Here is a 14,678-nt window from a genome sequence, read left to right on the forward strand (position 1 = left end):
GTTGGATTCCGCCGTAAGACATTGGGCAATGTTAGCTTTAACTCAATCATCGAACTCATCACACTTGTATGTATTTATAAACAAAAGGGTTTACATTTCAATGAGAACATATGTACCAGTTATCAGTTAATTATAAGAATGCAAATCATCCACCTTTCTTCTAGACAAGTGCAAGTGTTATATACCATTGAACAGAGATGAAGTTTCACCAGCAGTCATTGCATGAGCAAAACCCGTCTTTGAAATGGTGAAAACGGTTTCTATCTCTCGCAATTATTTCCCTATTGAAGATCTTGGATATTAGCTTGGTAGCCGAATGGCAATTTCTACAAACACGAAGATTCTTGACGATCCTAATTGTAGTCCCAGGTTTTGTGCTTATCAAGCCAAAGGCAATAGCCAACTTCTCACTGTGTTGACTCAAAGCCCCTTCCTTCCATTCCTCATCCATATCATAGAGTACCTCAGAAGTATCAGGCACAAACCCAGACTCCTCCAAAAGCTTATCTACCTCGTCCAACATTCTATAAATATATTCACTCTTTGAGTGCAGCTTATCACCAACGAGGAACTCATGCACAACACCATCAATCTCTATGGAGGTGCATCCGGGAACTTTCTTCATTCCTTTGTCGTTTAACCTGGTTCTTATCCTTGCAACATCGTCCCACCTGCCAGCTCCTGCATATATGTTTGACAAAAGCACGTATGCCCCGGAATTTTCTGGCTCTAATTGAAAGAGTTGTTCTGCAACATATTCACCGAATTCAACCTTTCCATAAATCCTACAAGCATTAAGCAGGGAACCCCAAATAGCTCCATCCGGTTCCATCTCCATATTTCCCATCATAACTTTAGCTTCTTCGAACTTCCCACTTCGAGCTAGGAGATCTATCATGCAACCATAGTGTTGCAATTTTGGTGAGATCCCGTAATCTTGATTCATTGAACTAAAATATCGGTGTCCAAGATCTACCAAACCAGCTTGTGTACAAGCAGACAATACTCCAACAAACGTGATATCATCGGGCTGGAACCCCTCTTTGATCATTTCTTCGAAATGTGCAAGAGCCCTCTCTGCATGTCCATTCATAGCGAACCCTGATATCATGGCATTCCAAGAAGCCAAACTTCTAGACCCATTGCTTCTAAACACTTGTTCCGCAACCTCAACGCAACCACACTTTGCATACATGTCAATGATACTAGTCCAAAGAGAAACATTATTCGTTCCTTTCAAGATTTTATCCACATATGCATGAACCCACTTACCAAGGTCAAGAGCACCTAGGCAAGCACAAGCCGGAAGAACGCCCAAGAACGTTACATCGTTAGGCGTCACTTTTTCTCTGAGCATGAGATCAAACAAAGCCAAGGCCTCTGCGTACAAACTCAAGTAGGAATAACCACCAATCATAGTATTCCACAAAATCAAATCTTTTTCCCTTATCCCATCAAACAGCTCACGAGCCGTATCAATTTCACCACACTTACAATACATATCAACGAGCGCGTTAACAAGCTGGATATTCGAACCAAGCCCCTGATCTCTAACCCAAGAACCAATCCATTTTCCCAACTCTAGCGATCCCAAATGCCCACAAGCAGAAAGAACACTCACCATTGTACTCTTATTCGGGGACACGTCAGCCTCCTGCATGCTGCTAAAGCAAGCCAAGGCTTCTTCAAAGCGACCACCTTGAACATACCCAGCAATCATGGCATTCCACGAAACCACATCTTTGGCGGGAATTTCATCAAAAAGGCGTCGGGCATCGTCCACGTGGCCCTCTGAGACATACCCAGTAATAAGAGCGGTGAATGACACAGCATCTCTCAAAGCACTTTTATCAAACACCAATCGCGCATGCTGCAACTCACCCAATTGGGAGTACATGTGAATGAGGGAAGTATGGACGTGGGGATGACAGTGGAGGGCGAGCTTGAATACGTGAGCGTGGAGCTGTTTCCCCAGGTGGGTGGCTCTGGCTTTGGCGCAGGACTTAAAGAGAAAGGGGAAGGTGTGGGAATTGGGATGGAGACCAGAGTGTAACATGTGGTTGTAGAGGTCTAATGAGGAGGTGGGAGAGGGGGTGAGGGAGTGACCGCGGATGAGGGTGTTGCAGATGAAGATGTTGGGGTGTTGGATGGAATGGAAGAGAGAGAGCGCGTAGGAGAGGTCCTGGGAAGGGGAAAGGGCGCAGAACTCAATGAGCTTGCTCTGAGCGAAGAGGGTATTGTGGAGACCCGTTTTGATGATGAGGGAATGGATTTGTTTGAGGGTAGCGATGTTGGGGCAATTGGAGAGGAGAGTGAGATGAGGGTGGTTTTGGAGAATGCTGTAGGGAGGATCAGAGGCGGCGGGGAGAAAGTGAAGAATGGAAGAAGACACTGACACACACGACCACGCCATGGTTTTCCCAATCTTCTTGATGATAATTTGTCTGCAACACAAGCCATTGGGCAAGGGATAAGAATTGGTTTCAGAGCATGTCCTTCTCTACCATAGTCCAAAACACGTTAAAATATCACTTGTTACTTTTGGAATTTCTTTTCAAAAATCGTTATCTTCAAATATATCACTTGAATGTTAGTTATCTTTTAAAATAGATAATAGTTGTCAACCGTAAGAATAGTTAATAAGTAATTTTGAATTAAATAGTTTTGTTTCACACTCAACATTTGTTAAGAAACATATGGGTTAAAAAATGGTGTAATTCTATTTTATTATTATGAACAAATTTTAAAAAATTGGTTAAGTTATGTTTGGCGATTTACGACTTTTATTAGAAATATTTCATTTTTTTCTCTTTTTTTTTGTTCGAGACGTCAGTATTTAGAAATGTAATTTTGTTTATTTAAGTTTTTCAAATTGAGCTTTCAAGTTTTTTTTTTAAAAATCGTGTTTTTGTTTCTTTCTGTTTAATTATTTTTCTTAAAAAGAATGTTCTTAATAATTAATGAGCACTTTTTGTAATACTCGAACATTTTTTACCATATGAGTTAGTGATTAAAATATCCTTGAGAGAATGTTTATTTTAATAAAGTCGTAGTAGTAAGGTAAAAGCCTTGTGTAAAAGTGTATATATATATATATATATATATAAATATGTTAAAAAGGATATTAAATGCTTATGTAATAAGTGAAAGTAATTTGGCCTGGTGGTAGTGTGTTGTTTTTATTTTTTTATTTTTTTTATAAAGATTGGGGTTTTACTTAGAAGCTGGTTTAGTTTTGTTCTTATTTCTTTTGCTTTGCTTGTGTTAGGGTTGGTTGAGAGAGAGAGAGAGAGAGGTGAAATCTTTAGTCCTAAACTTGCGGGAATCGTGGGTAACCACTGGGAGGAAGTTGAGAGTGAAGTGTAGTCTTTAAGAATCCATCACGATAGGAATGGGGGAGGAGGAAGGAGAAGAAAAAAAAAAGAAAAGGGAGTTACTGGTTTCAGATTTTTGGGGGGAATTTTGTGAGTGTGAAATTAGAGGTTGGTGAAGAGAGGGTGGAGGAAGTAAGCGAAGTAGAACCGTGAGCAATGAAGATTGGAGGCTGCCAAGGATAGAGATATTGCACAAATGGGTGAGTTGAGAGGTCGCCGTAAGGACTTCGGATCAAGGTATGAAGAGTTAATTTATTGTATGATTGATGTTGTTTATGGTAATTGATAAATTGGGTGCCATCCATGTTTATGTTGGTTGGCAGTTATTGGTATGAACATTGTGATACTACGTGGATGTTATTTTAAAGAGATAATTCCATTAAGAGACTTTCTAAAGTAAATTTGAAGCATGCCATGTCTCGATGATATGTTATGATGTTCAATATCTCGTGTTTTCATATGTCTGATAATTGGCTATGGTAATTGGACTGCGTCCATGTCTAAAATGGGAACTTAGTTGAAATACAATGATACACCAATTATAAAATTGTTGTATTTATGGATTGAAATTTGATTGTGTGTACATGTGACAGTAAAGTTGGTACTTTTGTTCTAAGTTTATTGAATTGAAACTGGTTTCAATGCCTTGTTATCTGTTGGTGTGAAAAGTGGTGTTTCATGTTGTAAGGCTGTTGTCTAAGGAGTTGGACTTGTGTTTGTCTATTTGCCTATCTGTACATTCTTTCATTTGAATGTTTGGGATTATTAAAAAGTATGCATGTTGTGTCAGTTGGTAGAATAAAAAAATATGACAGACATAGAGTGACCTTATGCTCAATTTGAACCTCTTGTTTGACATAAAAGAGTCTTGTTGTCCAGTTTTAATTATGAAGCTGCAATGAATCATATAGAAGATATGTGTTTCTGTTTATGGAGTGCTTGTGTGACGTGACTATCATTTGGTTCAATATAATTCTTTAGTTTAATAAAATGGGTAAAAAAAAAACTTGTTGTTTTGCTATTTTTTTTACACTAGAAATGCTGATGTTTAAACTTTGTTCTGTCATGAAAGTGCTACTGTTTTTCCTTGCTTTTGCCATGAAAAATGCTACTGTTTTTACTCTATTTCTACTATGAAAATGTTACTGTTTTTACCCTGTTTCTGTTCAGAAAAATCTTGCTGTTTGAATAAAAATGTTGTATCAGAAATTTGCTATTTGCTGATTGAACGAAAATTCTGTTTAGAATTTTAAAGTTTTGCTGTTTTGGGTTAAAAATCTGCAGAATCTACTTGCTGTATTTGCTGTAAAAATGATATAAAATAATTGCTGTAATTGTTGTAAATATGACATAATATGCTTGCTTAATGACGGTAAAAACTGCATAAAAGGCTTGTTGGTTGCTATTATAATTTTGGTATAATGCCTTGTTATCCTTGCTGAAAAAAAAAAAATTCAGGATTGATGTTAGAAAAGTAAATTGACGGTATGATTTATACATTGTCTATGGATTGGTTGGTTACGTCAAAATGGAGTGTTAAAGGGGTATGATCAATCTTAATATGATATATACATCTGGATGTATTCTATCTGTATCTGCTGGAATTGCAGGTTATGTCATTCATTGTTATGTGTTACGATGCACAATAACTATTGAAGTCAGATGGGGTTTAAGTGGCATGAGATAAGGGTAAAGGGGTAGATGGGGTTTAAGTGGCATGAGATAAGGGTAAAGGGGTATATTTGCTACTGTCTGTTGTTCAAATTTTAAAAACACAACTTTAGTGATTTGTAGCTCACGTAAATTACTTATTAGGTAATTTTAAATCTGTGAAAATGATTGGATAAATAAAGTTGTTATAATGCAAATTTGGTCTAATGTAAGCTGGGTGTTTAAATTTGTAAATGATATGAAATCACTTGATACTATAATACTGAATCTGTTGAGTTTATTAATTATTATAAGTTGTTAGGTGTATTTATATAATGGGAGAATAAGTGTAACATTGTTTTAGCTTTGTTAATATGTTTGCCATTTTGTTAATAATAAATTTGTAGTTGAATAAGTGCTATGGATACTAAATAAAAATGTTTGTACAGTGACATTTATATATTGATAATGAACTTGGTTGATTATTTTTGAAGATGTACGAAGGTTATAGATATTATAATTTTGCTTAATTAATTCCAGATTTGTATATGATTGGTTATGATATAAATCAATGAGGCAGGTGAAGATAAATTGATAGCTTGTGATGTAGAGATAGTATACTTATTGTGCATTTAAAAATATTGGAATGAAATTGAGAAGTTGATGGTTGTTTTAAGTAGTTCAAATAGTGCTTATGAACTGCTTAACATTAATATGGCTATTTAGTGTGTATATTGTTGGATGGAGTGATTGTGTTGATCTTAATTATGCTTGGACAGTTTTGTTCACGGGTGTTGTATGATAGGTGTTATATGGTTGTTCAATATCACTTTGATTGAATTTGTTGTCTTATGTGATATCTTTTGCTCTCAAGTTGTCTAATCATGTTTGGTGAACTCTTGAGAAATGATAGAGTTAGAAATGTCAAAGTAAGGTTGGTATGGATAGACTTTGAGAGTACTCGGAGCTTTTAAGTGGAGTAGAAAGTTGGTTAGAATACCCTTATTAAGTCAGGGTCTTCTTTTTGCCTATGTGAAGCAGGAAAGGAGATCTCTTTGATTGTGAGAGACAATAAGAGTGGGTTTGAGTATCGTTGCTTGTTTATTCTTATTATATAATATTTATGCTAGTTGAATGCATAGCTCACCCATATAATGTTTGTGTTGTTTGTGTACGTGGTGATGATCGTATAATGTATGTGTTGCGGGAGCTCAGATAGGAATGCAGATGCTACTAGATCTATATGATTGACGAGAGAGGGGAGTACTATGGGAGTTCAGTTTCAAAGTTTTATTTATTTATGAAAAGGATTTGTAATACTTTCTTGATTTTCTTGTTAGACTCAGAAATTTCTGTTTTCATTTGTAATAACTTTAAGTCTTTGGAAAAATTTAATTACATTGTAAAATTTTAAGACTTTACTTTAGATTTTGATGCTTTTAAGTGACTTTCAGTTTTGAGACGTTACATTAATGATATCAGAGCAATGATTTTGGGACTTTGTAGAGTGAGCTCATCTAGGTTCTAATGTGTAACTATGATGTTATAGTGTTTCGTGATGTGTAATGCTTAATGGAAAAGATTGGTGATTGCTTACATTGTTTGGGTCTATGCTTGAATGTTGGACGAAATTGATGGTGCTGTTAATGATCCTGAGGTGGTTACAATTTTGATGTCTATAGTGAATGTGTATGTGGTTATTGGGTGGCTGATAATTCCTAAGATCTGCATAACAGAGGTTCTGTTTTAGAATCCAAGGAAAAACCTAAGTGGGCTTTAGTTAACAAGAGGTCTTTTTGAACATAATTGAATTTGATTCGAACAAGATTATTAATCCTGAAATTACTTTCTGATTAATTGTAATTAGTTGTTTTCTGCTTGTCCTTTAATTTCATAGTTTCTAGTTTTCTATTTTACTTTTGCTGCTATGTTAGTGATATGTTAGCCTTAATTAGTGAATAAACATGATTTTTCTGAACAAAATAAGTTTATATGAAAAATGATATCTGAACTTATTCACTTTATTATTTATATGATCTAGTACATTTATTAATTTTTTATAACAAAAACAAAAAGTTTTGGATACAACATATTCAAGGAAATGTGAATAAGTTGTAAAGTGAAGTAGAAAATAAATTGAAGGATGAAAAATTAATAGAACATTCTACCTCCAAGAAAATTCCTAAATGATATTTATTATGAGGATTTAACACTTGAAAAGGTTTTCAAAACAATAAAGTAATAGAAAATAATTCTTAAAGATGACTCAAAGGAGAATTTTATTCATTCTTCAAAGAGATTTACTAAAAAACATAAGTTTTTTATATAAAAAATGTCAACTTAGAAGAGAAAAAGACATCTAATAAGAGATTAGAAAAATTTAAAAACTGAGATGTAAACATAAAACTATTTAAACTAAAGTGAACTCAACTAATCATATTATTAACACTTAGTCAACTTTTAATTAAAAAAGCATGGGTGATTCTTTAAAATTAGGAAAAAATATATCGTAATTTTTAAAATTAGGAAAAAACTATGAAGAAACCCGTGGTTCATGGAGTGGTTAAAAATAAATAAAATCATTGCCGTCATCATTATACTTATGAGAAAGACATTTGTGTTTGGAAACTTTCATATGACTTCTAAACTTGGTAATTATGCTTATTTGTGTTTTTTGAATTGTAAAATATTATAGGAGAATAAAAAATATTCTATAATCCAAGGGTTTTTCATAAGTGGGAGTTTCGATATTTCGTTTTTTTAATCTTTTGATCCTTTCTTTTGTAAATATTTTAGAATCTATCGTTAAATATATTTTTAAATTTTTTTGCAATGCTTCTTTTATTTCTTTTTAAAGTTTATTTTCTTTTTCTTTATTAAATTTATATGAGCAAAAACTTAGATAGAAAACGCAAATGCACATAAGAGAAGAGAAGAATGGAAATTAAATATTATATCTAGTAAGATTATTTAAACAGAAGCTTATTATTTTTTCTTAATAAACAACCACAGGAATAAGATTAGCGTGAGACAGAATAAGAGAGAGAATAGAAGAGGGTATTAAAGTGGTTGTTTTCATAATACCTGTGATGTATGGAATCAGGAATTATCTATCCATAGCATGGTTTAGCAACACTTTTGTTAGTAGCAGATACTCACAAACATTGAAACAAGTGACAGTTCCACTTCTATGTTGAATTCTAATAATTTTATTTGTCTTTAATTTTATTTTAAAGTAGTAAAAAATAATAATTTTTATAAACTTAATTTCTAAAATAAGTAGTATTTATAAATTTTAAATTTTAACTTGAAATAAAGAAAAAAGAAAACAAACTACTCTTTACTTTTTAATGAACTGGGCCAAATAAACGAGTATTATCAACAGGAATGAACAATTTATTTATTTAGAAAAAAAATACATTGGTGTTATTGACTTTTAAGAATTTAAGTTAAAAGAGACTAAGGAGATCAAATGCGTTCGAGCCCATATTTAACCACACCCTGAATATTTACTTGTGAACACGTAACCTTATACCATCGTAGAATTTTGCCGACTACAAGAATCAAAGTTCAAAATAAAATAGCAAATCACTACCAATTCACGTTAAAAACACCTCAATGATTTAAATCGTATAAAAAAATATTAAATTAAGAAAAAGTATGACAAAATGAAGAAAAGAAAAACAAAAGTATGACAAAATGAAGAAAAGAAAAAAAAAAGTATGCCATTTGAGCTTGGCTATTATGAATCAAAATCCAAAAAGAAAAGAACAAGCATTGAATAGCAGTGAATGAGACGCGGTTGCAGTTGCACACACAGTAACATTACATCACGATCAATCCAAATAAATAATTAAGCACCGTTTATCCATCAACCTCGGGTGTTACCAAACACCGAACACTGTGCCGCCGGCCTCGTCACCACTCCACCGGCGCTTGCCGGACACGTCATGACGACCGCAGGGGGCGGCACCATGCAATTGTAGGACACGCACAACGACGCCGCATCGGGCAGCACCACTCCCTCCTGCAGCGGAATCCCCGTGAGGTAGTTATGCTGTAGGTACAGCAATCTGGTGCTGCCGCGCCACACGCTCTTCACGTACGCCTCCGGAACCTCCCCCGCAAAACGGTTATTGTTCAGAAACAAACTCTCCACTCCCTCCAGCACACTCGAAAGCTCTCCACTAAGAGAATTATGACTCAGATCGACTATGGATCCGGGTACAGGTCCGGTTCTGAGCCCGGACCCAAGCCCACCAGAGAGATTATTTCGTTGTAAGAAAATATTTGAGAGAGCGGGGAGGGAGAACAACTGGGCCGGCATGGGCCCGGCGAAACGGTTCATACTGAGATCGAGGAAAGCCAGTTCGGAAAGCAATTGAAGGCCGTTGGGGAGAGGGCCCCACATGAGGTTCTGTGAGAGCGACAGATAACGGAGAGATGACGGAAGAGACGACGGTAACGGTCCCCTGATTTTGTTGTCTTTTAGGTCGAGGTGGAGTAACGGGGAGTTAACGGTTTTGGGTAACGTGCCGGATAGAGAGTTGGAGGCGAGGATGAGGATTTTGAGTTGGGGCAAGTCAGTGAGAGTCGGGGGGACTGAGCCGGAGAGTTGGTTGCAGCTGAGGTCGAGGGTGTGGAGGTGGCGTAGGGCGGAGAGTGCAGTGGGGATAGGGCCGGTGAGGCGGTTGGAGGGGAGGGAGAGGACGCGGAGGTTGGTGAGTTGGGCGAGCTGTAGGGGGATGGGGCCGGTGACGAGACCGGGAGAGAGGAGGAGCTGAGTCAAGTTGGTGAGGAGGGAGAGGGAGGCTGGGAGGGTGCCGGCGAGGGGGAAGGAGGGTGCGCCGAGGGAGAGGGCGGTGACGCGGTGGAGGGTGCAGGTGAGGCCGGCGAAGGAAGAGCAAGGATCGGGGGCGGTGAGGTTCCAGGTGGAGAAAAAAGGATTGGTGGGAGAGAGGTCGGTAAGAGTGGCCTTGATGGAGAGGAGGGCTGTGAGGTCGCTTGGGTGCAGGTTTTGTGGGAGAGATGGGGGAATAAGAAGAATCAGAAGCTGAAGGACCAGAATAAGAGTGGCCATTGATGGTTTCAGTTGCACAGTTTTAGAGAAAAGTGTTCTGAGAGTGAAGGTAAGGGAAGTCAAGATGGAGAAAAGGACACAGCACAACTTTTTGAGCCTTGGGATTCAATTTAAATTGTCCCCTATTTATTACTCTCTCTGATTCTTTTAGACCTTGGAAACACACGCAAGGTAACCAGAGTTAAAAACTAAAGTGTTTTTTTTTAACCTTTTCAACTTAAGTTTTACTAACAGTAAAACCGTGTTATCTAATTAAGAGTTACATTTTACATAACTTTTAAAATGATTAATGTAAAATCAACAAGTTTATTGTATGTTACTTTATTATTAACTTATAATTTGTATTCTTTATTTAGACTTGAAGATGGTTTGGTTATGAGAGATTATTCTTTTGTCAAAATAAAATTCTGATTGAAGATACTTCCTAATTGAAATAGTCTATATAAAAAAACTAATACTTTTGTATAAAATAATTTTCACTTGGTATATATATAATATAACAAGGAGTGTGAGAATTTGGACAAAATATTAGGTAAAAAAAATACAAAAATCAATTTAATGTGAAATTACTTGTATATAACATTTCTATTGCAGTTACATTTCTATACTTCTTTTTTCAGGCAGTATCACCTCTGTGCTGTAATTAAATCGTAAATATTATATTTATCTTAAAAATATTTCAGAATGTTTATTTTAATCCTTGAAAAAGTTTGGTAAGTTAATAGTCTATATATTTATTCACAAATATAAGACTTTATTGTTTCTGACAAATGACTGGAATTACAACATTTTTAATAAATATAGAGATTAAAAATATATTTTGAAGGAAAAGCACATTAATTACTTTTCTATGAGTTCTCTGCCATAACGTCTAAAGACAGAAATCTCTGGGAAATAAAATAAAAAGATGACTATGGTCTTGGAGTTTCGTTATGCAAAATTTTATTTGGAACAGCATGACATAAAGAAGTCAATTAAATAGATGCTCCTACACAATTTTTTCAATAAGTATAATGTGGAAAACAATATGGTTTTCAAAACTACCTGTAACAACAACTAGTAATTAGAAGCAATATGACATAACATCTTTATTTCATCCTAATGAAAAAGCAATTCTATGACTATTCCAGAGGGCCTTGATCCATGATTTATCATAGAATGTCGTTGAAGAAGAAAGTTGAGGGTAATCATTCATGTTGCTGGTCATCTGAAATTTCTTCTTCTAGTCTGCAGTAACAGAGAGTAATGTGTAACTGAGAAAAATAAAAAATCATCCTTAGAGTACTTTGAACAAAGAACAACTGAAACGTCAAAAGTTAGAGTCCCTCACCAAAATCCCTAGGCATTTGGCATTTAAAGCATTCTTCTCTGCTAGCATAATTATGCCCTCCACAGCCTATTCTGTTACACAAGAAGAAGGAAAAAATTTAAGCGTCAGATATGGTAACTATTATGCAGGTTCTTCGCTGTAGTGTGTTAGAGAATTTAAGGGCGAGTCTACATTAAATGAAAATGACTCTATTGACATTATCTTTAACCTAAAACTTTAAGTAATGGATTTCTAGCTTTTTTTTCTGTGTTTAACGTGATGATAACGTAGGATAAGGAAGAGTTACTATTTTGAGTACTGAAAATGTGAATGGACCTTGGGCAAAGCCAGTCTCCAGTCTTCCATCCTGGGGGGAAAGTGTCAGATCCATATACCGAAGAGTAATGATCTTTGACTGCACCACATTTATAGCACCTTGATCGACTGGCATAGTTGTGACCTCCACAGTTGCAGAACCAGTCCCCTGCCAAAGCTTCAGTCCTGTTGTATCTGTAGGTTGAAGGGTCAGGTTCCCCATACTTGGGGTATCCACAGCTCTGGCATCCTTCCCTCTTTTTGAAATTTATGTGCTGGCAAACACCACACATCCAATCTCCTCCAGACCAGCTCATTTTCCTGATCAATATGTTCAATTGAGGTCCTAAATTAATAAATTTTTCTTCCATCATTTCTCAGTGCAACAGAAAAGGATTGTATGTGCATGTAGCCTAGTCACAAAAATGGGAGATACTATCAATCCTTCTATAATGCATTAAGAGTTATGATCCTAGCTTCTATTAAAAGCATGCAGTATTTGGTTAACCTGCATAGGAACTACTGTCTAGGGTGATAGAATACTGTGTCATGGTAGCATAGCAATTTCCATTTATCCTACTCTAGTAAATCTATTCATAGGGGTTGGACCTATATGAAGTTCCACAGCACTGCATTAACAAAGAAACATCACACATAACATCCACACATAAGGGATTGTTTGAGATTCCAATGAGGAGTATATTAAGAAAAATTTACCTTTCAAGGAGAATTATGAACACTATTAAGTATTTCGGAAGTAATGACTTGTGAGCTACTGTAGTAGTAGTTTTAGAATAGCAGAGTCAAGATGGTGACTCTGTTGGTTGTGTTGTGAGACTTTATATATTAGTGTAAAAACCATTCTGGTGGGACGATAAATACAATGTCTCTTCGTTCGACGTAATCTCTTAAAGTAGAAATTACTAGAAGGCATAAATAAAAGACACTTTATACATGGAATTGAGTGCCTAGAAATGTGTTATAAAATTATTTTTGAAGAATGAAGGTAAGTGTACCAGAAGATTTTTAATAAAAAGTGTTAAAAATTAACTTACAAATTCATTGCAAAGTATCTATCACACAAACAACGTCGATAAAAGAGAAAATTACTAGGTCGAAATATAGAACAAGATATAATTACACACCAGTTAGTGTCTAAACTAACAAGAGAGATACGTGAGTCGTGCTTCTCCTTTCAGGACAGACTAGTTATCAAACGGCTCCACCAAACACTCTAAGGTTTAGTAGATACTAAGAGACTAGGTAATCTAATGAGACCATGACGGTTTAAGAAACATTTTATCAAGATTATATTAAGTCATTCTTCATTCAAAGAATTTAAGATTTTTCATCCATTCCACGGTCATCTCATCAATTTGAGCCATGAACAAATTATATAAGAGATTGAAAACCAACGTGAACTTAAAACTTTAAAACAGTGGTTATTTGTGTTTTTTTTTTCTTTATATAGTATTTATCTTCCTCGTTCATTACTCAATGAGACTCATATTTATATTCACACTTAGAATCGTAATATTATTATGTTACATATAAAATAAACTTGGTGTAAAGAAAATATAATTGAAAAGTAATTAAAGTGACTTGGCCACCAATTGAAAAGACAAATAGAGGCATTGACGAGGAGTGGAATATATGAATTTTAGCCATATGAAAAGAATAAGATAGAAAAGAGTAACGATAGTAAATTATTAAGAAAATTAGGTAATAAATAATATTTATAGGAACTGGGTGCTAAGTCGAATAAATAGCATTGTGACATGTATGAAGCCTATCTTAATGCAATTAGACTAATGCTGTTCTTAGTGGAAAAGTGGAGAAAAAGGGTAACAACAGTGCATGCATACACGTTTGTTTATCTAGTCTTTTGCCTATCTTTACGTGATTCATATGCTTTATTGAGAGGAACATATCCAAGCTAGGTAAGGCTACTAGTATGTGGGAGATATTTGTTCAATATTTTTTTTATCCTCACTCTTTTTTATTCTATTCTAGTTCTCCTTCTACTTCCTTTTCTCATTTAATAATTTTATTTATTTAAATGAAAGAAGGCAGGGGCAATGAGACAAAGAATCAGGTCATGAATGGCTGTTCCCTTGGTCAAAAATGGCTTCTTCTATGCTGAGTGTAAAAGAGCAGGGGCATGCAGGGTAAGCATGAAGTAATCTTAAAAAAGCATTAATCATGTGAAAGCAAGAAGCACCAAGAAAATTAAATGAGAATCAAACAAAAAAATACCGCAAATGAAGCAGGAAGAAGGGACAAAAATAGAGCTTCAAAAGATTTGCTGAGAAGGCATGGAAAAAACATGAAACAGGCATGAAAAAGGGTGGAAAAAGTACAGAAGAGGGCTGATGGTTCTTATTGGGTACACATCAGATGAGAGTATAACAGGGAGAGAAAGAAGTGAAGGAACAAGAGAGAGTGGGTTGATACTCTTTGAAAGTCTTTCCCTCAAAGAGAATGAAAGCGCAGAGATGTGAATGAGATTTTCAGACAGATTTTAGACTAAAGGGTTTGTTTTTTCACACTCCAAAATCTCTTTCCCTGTTTACTCTCCTTTGAATAATAATGATGTACGAATATTTGTATGGAGTCATACACCTATTATCCAATTAATATTTTTTATTATAACATAATATTTGTAAAAAGAGTGAGGATGTGCCATTAATTGTTCATCGTGCACTATAAATAATAGTTACTAAATTAACTTTTTCTTCACAATATTATGGAGATAATTGAAAACGAAGAGAAGTGAAAGACAAATAACCAAGATAATAAATGATATAAAGAAGAGAAAAGAAAATTTTTAAGTCTAAATCAATTTTATGAAATAATTAGTTGATAAAGATGAGTTTACGTTCATTTATATTTATATATACATAAGTGGATTGATTTTATCTTTAGTCAATACGATATTTTTAACATTTGA

General features: G+C 35.1%; 3 protein-coding genes and 1 long non-coding RNA gene across 5 annotated transcripts; 1 reads left to right on the forward strand and 3 right to left on the reverse strand.

The window, feature by feature from the left end:
• Window positions 1-51: 51 nt before the first annotated feature.
• LOC108322680 (pentatricopeptide repeat-containing protein At1g08070, chloroplastic) lies at window positions 52-2,631 on the reverse strand. Its single transcript, XM_017554886.2, has one exon. It carries the CDS (start codon window positions 2,411-2,413, stop codon window positions 206-208), a length of 2,208 nt encoding a protein of 735 aa, XP_017410375.1. The 5' UTR covers window positions 2,414-2,631; the 3' UTR covers window positions 52-205.
• Window positions 2,632-2,948: 317 nt separating this feature from the next.
• Window positions 2,949-6,620, forward strand: LOC128194989 (uncharacterized). Its single transcript, XR_008246495.1, has 2 exons — window positions 2,949-3,611; window positions 6,240-6,620. It is a non-coding gene; the product is annotated as an uncharacterized LOC128194989 (long non-coding RNA).
• A 2,118-nt stretch (window positions 6,621-8,738) lies between these two features.
• Window positions 8,739-10,273, reverse strand: LOC108336960 (LRR receptor-like serine/threonine-protein kinase RGI1). Its single transcript, XM_017573405.2, has one exon. It carries the CDS (start codon window positions 10,102-10,104, stop codon window positions 8,896-8,898), a length of 1,209 nt encoding a protein of 402 aa, XP_017428894.1. The 5' UTR covers window positions 10,105-10,273; the 3' UTR covers window positions 8,739-8,895.
• A 969-nt stretch (window positions 10,274-11,242) lies between these two features.
• Window positions 11,243-14,107, reverse strand: LOC108329633 (uncharacterized). 2 transcript variants are annotated; one of them, XM_052871704.1, is made up of 4 exons: window positions 13,985-14,107; window positions 11,750-12,049; window positions 11,435-11,505; window positions 11,243-11,331 (listed from the first exon to the last, which is right to left on the reverse strand). In XM_052871704.1, the coding sequence occupies exons 1-4, from the start codon at window positions 14,065-14,067 to the stop codon at window positions 11,327-11,329; spliced, it is 459 nt and encodes a 152-aa protein (XP_052727664.1). In that variant the 5' UTR covers window positions 14,068-14,107; the 3' UTR covers window positions 11,243-11,326. The 2 variants fall into 2 exon arrangements, with proteins under 2 accessions (XP_052727664.1, XP_017419437.2); XM_017563948.2 differs by lacking the exon at window positions 11,243-11,331 and having other exon boundaries at window positions 11,421-11,505.
• Between the last annotated feature and the right edge of the window lie 571 nt (window positions 14,108-14,678).

The sequence above is a fragment of the Vigna angularis genome, chromosome 1 (genome assembly GCF_016808095.1).
Source record: "Vigna angularis cultivar LongXiaoDou No.4 chromosome 1, ASM1680809v1, whole genome shotgun sequence".
Taxonomy (NCBI): Eukaryota; Viridiplantae; Streptophyta; class Magnoliopsida; order Fabales; family Fabaceae; genus Vigna; species Vigna angularis.

Excerpts from the sequence above, each read along its gene's own strand:
- LOC108322680 (XM_017554886.2), bottom strand. The coding sequence starts at position 2,413 with ATGGCGTGGTCGTGTGTGTCAGTGTCTTCTTCCATTCTTCACTTTCTC.
- LOC108336960 (XM_017573405.2), bottom strand. The coding sequence starts at position 10,104 with ATGGCCACTCTTATTCTGGTCCTTCAGCTTCTGATTCTTCTTATTCCC.
- LOC108329633 (XM_017563948.2), bottom strand. The coding sequence starts at position 14,067 with ATGCCTGTTTCATGTTTTTTCCATGCCTTCTCAGCAAATCTTTTGAAG. Across the intron at positions 12,050-13,984 it reads TTCTTCCTGCTTCATTTGCG|GAAAATGAGCTGGTCTGGAG; the intron begins GTATTTTTTTGT and ends CATATTGATCAG. Across the intron at positions 11,506-11,749 it reads GGAGACTGGCTTTGCCCAAG|AATAGGCTGTGGAGGGCATA; the intron begins GTCCATTCACAT and ends CTTGTGTAACAG.